The 8,521-nt window shown below is 41.0% G+C and overlaps 1 protein-coding gene across 1 annotated transcript in view; it reads left to right on the top strand.

Moving 5' to 3' along the window:
* Nucleotides 1–4,553, top strand: part of KRT25 (keratin 25) — a 16,280-nt gene extending 11,727 nt beyond the window's left edge. The window contains 1 exon segment of the mRNA XM_006878193.1: nt 4,458–4,553. Coding sequence (XP_006878255.1) covers nt 4,458–4,553 — 96 coding nt within the window.
* Nucleotides 4,554–8,521: the final 3,968 nt, after the last annotated feature.

The raw sequence follows: 8,521 nt of genomic DNA, 5'->3' as shown, positions 1-8,521 counted from the left end.
ATGTAAAGAAAACAAAAATCCTCACCACTGGACCAATAAACAACATTCTTATCAATGGAGAAAAGACTGAAGTTGTCAAGGACTTCATTCTTCTGGAATCAACCATCAACACTCATGGAAACAGCAGTCAAGAAATCACATGATATATTGCATTAGGCAAATCTACAGCACAAGACTTTTGTAACGTGTTGAAGAGCAAAGATGTCAGCTGAGAACTAAGGTGCTCTTGACCCAAACCATGGTATTTTCAATAACCTTATATGCATGCAAAAGCTGGACAGTGAATAAGGAAGTCTGTAGAAGAAATGATGCTTTTGAGTTGTGGTGTTGTAGGAGAATATTGAAAGTGCCATGGGCTGCCAAAAAACCAATAGATCTGTTTGGAAGACACGCAGCCAGAGTGCTCCTTAGAGGCCAGGATGGCCAAACTTCTTTTCTCATACTTGAGATATATTGTCAGGAGGGACCAGTCACTGGAGAAGGATATCATGTTTGATAGTGTGGAGGGTCAGAGAAAAAGAGGAAGACCCCAACAAGATGGATTAGCCAAGTAGCTTCATCGATCAACTCAAGTGTGGCAACAGTGGTGAGGTTGGGCCAGGAATGGGCAGTGTTTCATTCTGCTGTGGATAAGGTCGCTATTGGTCAGTGCGGACTCAATGGCACCTAACAACAACAACATATGCATGCAAAAACTGGACAGTGAATAAGGAAAAGCATAGAAGAATTGATGCATTTGAGTTATGGTGTTGGAAGAGAATATTGAAAGTACCATGGGCTGCCAAAAGAACAAATAGATCTGTGTTGGAAGAAGTGCAGTCAGAGTGCTCCTTGGAGGCCAGCATAGCCAAACTTCGTTTCTCATACTTCAGACATATTGTCAGGAGGGACCAGTCACTGGAGAAGGATGTCATGTTTGGTAAGGTAGAGGGCAGAGAAAAAGAGGAAGATGTATTGGCAAAGTGGCAGCTTCAATGGGCTCAATCGTGGCAACAATTATGAGGTTTGCCCAGGACAGGCAGTGTTTCATTTTGTTGTGCATAGAGTCACTATGAGTCGGTACCGACTTGAGGGAACCTAACAACAACAACAATAGTGTAAACCTTATCTGTATAAACATCATCAGTATTGTTTTCTAGTCTTTTAAAACATATCCACATACTACTTAGAGAGTGGTCAGAAACATTGGAGGCTTTTAACTGGTAGTTTCAGGGGGGTTTTGTGGAATAATTCCAAGTCAGTCCATTTCTCTCCTAATCTTTGGAAAGGAATATAGATTGACGAGTTTGAACAAAAGCAATACTGGTGTCTATTATTCATTGAGTGGGGCCAAAATATCAATTGAGTACCTACTTCAATACAGGTACTATCTAAGGGACCGGGACACATGGAGAAGAAGATGAACTCAGTTCTGGTTTTCTGTGGAGATTTTGTACTAATGGAGGGAGCCCTACAATAGCAAACATGAGGGTTGTTGGGTGCTACGAGGTGCCTTAAACACAATAAACAGAGTGGGAGTTTGGAGATGGGTGGCTCTTTTAGAAGGAATGAACAGTGAAGACTTTTCAAAGGGGCTGGCATTTGAGCTGAGGCCCAAATAATAAGAAGGTCATGAGAAACTCTGTAAGCCACCTGTCAGAGAAAAATCATGTTCCATGGCTGCTGTGGCTGAAGCAAAGTGAGCACAAAGGTCGTTGTTGTTAAGTGCTGTCAAGTGGGTCCCGACTCATAGGGTTTTCAAGGAGCTGTTGGTGGGTTTGAACTGCTGACCTTGTGATGCAAACCGATCTTGTGGTCCAGTGCGTATCCCATGGTACCACACCAGGACTCCATGAGCAAGGAGGAGGGAGGTTCAAATGAGGTCATGAGAAAAGTTGAGCTTGATTCAGGTTCGATAGGAAATTATGGGGAAGTTTAGCCCAGAGAGTGCTATGATTCTGGAAAAATTCCTCTGGCTGTTAAGTGGAGAATGGATTACAGGAAGGCAGGCATGAAAGCAGGGATGCATTTGTTGTAATCTACATGAAAGAAGATGGAGGTGTGGCCTGCAAGCCTCCTACTCATTCCCCTGTGGGAGTCACCCCAGAACACCCACTCCTCAGCATCTGTACTCCATATCCTCTTGTGACACTTTAGCATAAGTACTGGACTGCTATTTGTAAGGTCAGCAGTTCAAACCCACCAGCTGTTCCTCAGAAAACCTATACAGGGTTTCTGTAAGTCAGAACTGACTCAGTGGCACTTAACAATAATATTTTCCCATTTACCTTGTGATTTAACTGTAAGGTCTTTGAAAGCAGGAACTATTTCGATCATCTCTGAATCCTTGTTGTTGTTAAGTGCTGATGAGTCGGTTCCAAGGAGCGGCTGGTGAGTTTGAACTACTGACCTGGTGGTTCAAACCGACCTTATGGTCCAGTGCTTATCCTACAGTGCCACACTTCTCTGAATCCTAAACCCATAGCAAAGTTCAAGACTGAGAGCTGACATGCACGAATGATGTGATTCATGCTTGTGCCAAAACAATCCGAGACTGCTTCAGAGTCTTAAAAGGAACTAAACAATTAGTCATGGAAACTTTAAGTGATAAAATAAACTCTGGTCACTCCTCTTTGTACCATACTTAACATAACAAATATCCAGAAAGAATCTATTAAAATAAGTACGAGAGATTCAGATCATCAATTTGGGGGGAAATTTACTCCGAGTTTCACTATGAGTCAGAATCTACCAATGGCAATGTGTTTGTCTTTTGGGGTTTTGCTTCCTTGGGATCATTTAGGTGAAAAATTTGACCCTAATCTCTCTTGTAACACAGAGCCTCTTTAAACTGCAAAGAAGGACTGTCACCTTGGTAATGCTAGAAGCGGTGGTCCTCAACTCTGTTCCAGGTACATATGACCCCTTTGTGGTAAACATGAAGCAATAGGCTAGCCCTGCCAAAAATGTGGGTGTGCACTCCCCTCCCTATTCCCTACTGAGAATTGTTATTACAAAAGATTGTGTGTATGTTATTGGGAGACTATGCCCTGCACAGGCGCTCCCCAGTCCATACTCAGTACCTAGGAGAGAAGGTACCCTTTTCTAATTAGTACAAAGTTACAGGGAAGGGCTACCGAGGTGCTGGTACAAGTCATAAAAACACCAAGATACAGCATAGGGTTGGTAAATAGTCACAGAGTCCTCCGCTATAGCACCAGTCTGGGGCCCACCCTTCATGACCCCTCCCTACTACCCAGTAACTAAATACAATGTCAGGCATAACATGGGGCCCCCGGAACCCCACTCCAGACTTATCAGTAGCCAGTGTCTTCTGATTGGTCAGTGACCATGCCGTACAGTTGTTAAATAACACCCCTAGTTTTTTGTCCCCTTGTCTACATCCTTAGAAAAGTCTTTAAAAACCACTTTTAGGCTTAAAAAGGATCTGATGGTTGTACGTGTTCCACATTCCAGGTGAACAACTCCCAGGGTATGAGGAAGTGGTCAGAAATGGAACCCCAAGACAATTCACACTGGAGCTGAGTGGCCTTAGTCTCAACTGGGAGGCCAGGGGACCATGGACAGGGCTTTCTCTAACTCATCTGACTCATGAATCAAACTAATGTATCAAACTAAAGAAAATCTATTCTCTCACTAATTTGTCAGAGGAAGCAGCACTGAAGAGTAGCTAAGGACAGCCCCGAAACTTAAAGCCATTTCTACCCCTTTTTAGCTGTGTGTTCTTGAGCTAGTTGTACCCCAATTTCCTCATTTGTTAAATGGGGGTAATAAGGATAATACAGAAGCCTTGTTGGCACAGTAGCTAAGTACTCGACTGCTAACCAAAGCACACTAACCACTCCATGGGGAAAACTGTGGCAGGCAGCTTCGGCAAATACGATGTTCTTGGAAGCCCTATGGGACAGTTCTGTTCTGTCCATAGGGTCACCATGGTCTGGAGTCCAGTCAACGGCACACAGCAACAACAGTGATGATACTCAACCTACTTCAGAGAACTGTTATCAACATTACATCTGTGTACTTGGAAAGTGTTTTGTCACTTTAAATCCTCAATAAGTGTAGCTATATTGATGAAAAATGTTAGAACTTTAAAAAATTAATTCCATGTTACCAGAAGCCTTTAAAGACATAGGAAACCTTAAAGATTAACTAGTCCATGCCAAGTTTCCCCATAAGGGGCCTGAGGCCCAGAGGGATGGAGAAATTTATTCAGAGTTACCTGGTACTCAGAATGAGAGACATAATCTTATCAATCCTCTTAAAAGTGAATGATAATTCTCTGCACTTTTCCATAAGGTTCAGGAAATGAATTGACTAAATCAGCCAACCAACACAAAAGTAGTCAGGAAAAAATGACCTAATTCCAATGAATGGATTGCCAAAATGGCAAGTCTACAAAGAAACAGAGAGAGCACTTCTCCTAATCCTCTGTCTTGTGATGCTTATACCTGCAGGAATGCGATGCCCAGCACGGCCAAAATGGGAAGGTACCACCTGGCAAGACGGTTAACGTGCTTAAACTAGTGTCAAAGGATGAAAGCTTTCCATAAAGGGAAGAGGAACATAAATGCCTTGGTTCACTAAGGCATTCTACCTGCTTGATGTAAAAAGGAGCATAGTATATATACACACAGTACTGAGAAATTCCTGGTGTGGCACTGTAGGATCAGCACTGAACTGCGAACCACAAGGTTGGCAGTTCAAGCCCACCAGCTGCTCCTTGGAAACCCTACACAGGATCACTATGGCTGGAACTGACTCTACAACACCTAAAAACAACACAGTACTGAGAGATCTTGTGGATTTGTTGTTGCTGCTGTTAGGTGCCATTGAGTCAATACTAACTCATGGTGACCCTATGCACAACAGAACGAAACACTGCCTGGTTATATGACACTCTAACAATTATTGTTGAGCTTGAGCTCGCTGCTGCTGCACTGTGCCAATCCATCTCATTGGAACTCTTCTCCTTTTCCACTGACCTTTCACTTTACCCAGCATGATATCCTTCTCCAGAGACTGGTCCCTACTGACAATATGTCTGAAGTATAAGAGATGATGTTTCACCATCCTGGCTTCCAAGAAACATTCTGGTTGTACTTCCTCTAAAACAGATCTGTTTGTTCTTACTTTTAATATCCTCCAAAACCATAACTCAAATGCATCAGTCCTTCTATAGTCTTCCTTATTCATTGTCCAATTTTCACATACATATGAAGCTATTGACAATATCATGGCGCGCTTTAGTCCTCAAACTGACATCTTTTCTCTTGAATACTTTGCATAGGTCTTGTGCAGCAGATTTGCCCCATGCAATACATCATTTGATTTCCTGACTGCCACTTCTATGAGTGTTGATGGTGGATCCAAACAAATGAAGAATATGACAACTTCAACTTCAATCTTTTCTCCATTTATCATGATGCTATGTATTGGTCCAGTTGTGAGGATTTTTGTTTTCTTTAGCTTAAGGTACAGTCCATATTGACGGTTGTGGTCTTTGATCTTCATCAGTAAGTATTTTAAGTCATCTTCACATTCAGCAAACAAAGTTGTATGATCTGCATACCACAGGTTGCTAATGAGTCTACCTCTAATCCTGACACCATGTTCTTCTGCATATAATCCAGTTTCTCATATTATTTGCTCAACATGCAGATTGAATAAGTACGGTGAAAGAATACAACCCTGGTGCATACCTTTCCTAATTTTAAACCATTCAATGTTCTTTTGTTCTGTTCAAACAATTGCCTCTTGGTCTATGTGGAAGTTCTCAGTGGACAAAATTAAGTGTCCCAGAATACTCATACACCACACTATGGTCCATAGTTTATCATGATCCACACAGTCGAAAGTCTTTGCATACATAGTCAATAAAGCACAGGTAAACATCTTTCGGGTATTCTCTGCTTTCAGCCAAGATCCACCTGATGCTATCAATGATAGCCCTCATTCCACATCCTCATCTGAATCTGGCTTGAACTCCTGGCAGTTCACAGTCAATGTAATGTTACAGTCATTTTGATAATTATATTGAGTAAAATTTTACTTGCATGTGATATTAATGATATTGTCCAATGATTTCAGCATTCTGTTGGGTCACCTCTCTTTGGAATGGGCATAAATATGGGTTTCTTCTGATCAGTTGAACAGGTAGCTGTCTTCCAAATTTCTTGGCATCAGATGCATGAGTGCATTCAGTACAGCATCAATTTGTTGAAAGATTTCTATTTGTGTTCCATCAATTCCCAGAGCCTTGTTCTTTGCCAATGCCTTCAATGACATTGATTGGACTTCTTCCTTCAGTACCATTGATTCTCAGTCATGTGCTACTTCTTGAAATGGTTGAACATTGACCTTTTCTGTTTGGGACAATGATTATGTGTATTCCTTCCATCTTCTTTTAATATTTTGCATCAATAAATATTTTGCCCAAAGAATCCTTCTTTATTGCAAGTTGAGGTTTGAATTTTTAACTCAGTTCTTTCAGCTTAAGGATTTTGGAACTTTAAATTATAATCCAAAATCCTCATCTTATAGGTATAAGTGAAGTTTTATAAACATTTATACACAAATTTAATTTTTCTAGTTCTTTAATTGTCTATTATACTACATAAGGGAATCCTGGCGTGGCGCTGCAGGATAATGTGCTGGACAACAAGGTCAGTTTGAGCCATAAGGTTAGCAGTTCAAACTTATCAGTGGCTCCTCAGAAACCCTATACAGGGTTGCTATGAGTCGGAACTGACTCAACAGCACGTAACAACAACATACTTACTACATAAGGAGTCCTGGCGCAGTTGGTTAAGTGTTGGGTTGCTTAACCAAAAGATTAGGGGTTCTAACCCACCAGCCGTTTGATGGGAGAAAAATGAAGCTGTCTTCTCCCATAAATATTTATAGTCTCAGAAAATAGTCTCAGAAACCCTGGGGAGCAGTTCTGCGCTGTCCTATGTGGTTGCTATGAGTTGGAATTGACTGAGTGGCAATGAGTTTGGGTTTTGTATTAAACTGCATGCAGAACTTCCAGTTCATAGGCTGCTACTACTAGCCTTTATCACTATAATGCAATGCTCTGCTTAGGCCATTGACATGCTTAACTCTCAAGATGCTACAGCTATTTGGCAGCTGGCATCTGAAAAGTAAAAAGGAAGCACCCAACCCCATTGACCCGGAGCTCAATTCTGTTGCGGAATCTCACAGCAGGACCCCCAGACAAACTCAACATCATCACATTTCTCCCTTCTCCCTCCTCACCCTCCACAACCATCAGGATGGATGAGCACTCCACACTCAAGACACCATGTCCCTCGCATATCCACACTCTATAGCCAAGTGTAGCTCATGGTGGTCTTCTTCTTACCTTAACATGAGTTCTCTCAATGGAATCCTGATGCATTCTCAAATGTGGATGGGCCTTGAAAACGTTATGTTGAGTGAAATAATTCAATCACAAAAGATAAATATTGCATGATCTCATTTATATGAAATATCTACAGAAGGTAACTAAAGAGAGAGCAAAGTCTAGTAGTGGCTACCAGAGGTGGAACTAGGGATATCATTGCTGATGTCAGATGTAGCTTGGTTGAAAGCAGAGAATATCAGAAAGCTGATGACTTTTGCTTTATTGACGACACAAAAACTTTCAACTGCATGGATCATGACACACTACAGAAAATATTATGAAGAATGGGGATTCCAGAATATTCAATTGTGCTCATGAGGAACCCGCCACAAACCAAAAGGCAGTCAATCTAATAGAACAAGGGGATAGTGAATGGTTTAAAATCAGGGAAGGTGTGTGCCAGAGTTGTATTCTTTCACCATACTTATTCAATCTGTATACTGAGAAAATAATCCAAGAAACTGGAGGTTATATGAACAAAAATGTGGCATCAGGATTGGAAGAAGACTCATTAATAACCTGCAATATGCAAATGATACAACTTTGTTTGTCAAAAGCCAAGAGAACTTAAAATACTTACTGATGAAGAGCAAAGACCACAACCTTCAATATGGATTGCACCTCAACAGAAAGAAAACAAAAATCCTCACAACTGGACCTATAATTACCATCATGATTAATGGAGAAAAGATTGAAGTCTTCAAAGACTTCAATTTGTTTGGATCCACAATCAGCAAACATCCAAGCAGTAGTTAAAAAATCAAACAAAGTATTGCATTAGGTAAATCTACCACACAAGATCTTTTTAAAGTGTTCAAGAGCAAAGATAGCAATCTGAGGACTAAGGTGTGCCTGACTCAAATCATGGTATCTTCAATTACCTCATATGCATGTGAAAGTTAGACAATGAATTAGAGAGATCACAGAAGAATTTATGCATCGGAGTTCTGGTGTTGTAGAAGAATATTGATGTAATTAGCATTACAAACTTGTACACATGAAAGACTGCCAGAAGAACAAAAAAATCTGTGTTGGAAGAAGTACAGAACATTTTCTAAGAATGCTCTTTAGAAGCAAGGATCACGAAACTTTGTCTCTCATACTTCAGACATG

The sequence above is a fragment of the Chrysochloris asiatica genome, unplaced genomic scaffold (assembly GCF_000296735.1).
Source record: "Chrysochloris asiatica unplaced genomic scaffold, ChrAsi1.0 scaffold00007, whole genome shotgun sequence".
In the NCBI taxonomy this organism is placed as follows: domain Eukaryota; kingdom Metazoa; phylum Chordata; class Mammalia; order Afrosoricida; family Chrysochloridae; genus Chrysochloris; species Chrysochloris asiatica.
Note: the sequence above shows the minus strand (reverse complement) of the source record. Positions and strands in the feature narration are given on the sequence as shown.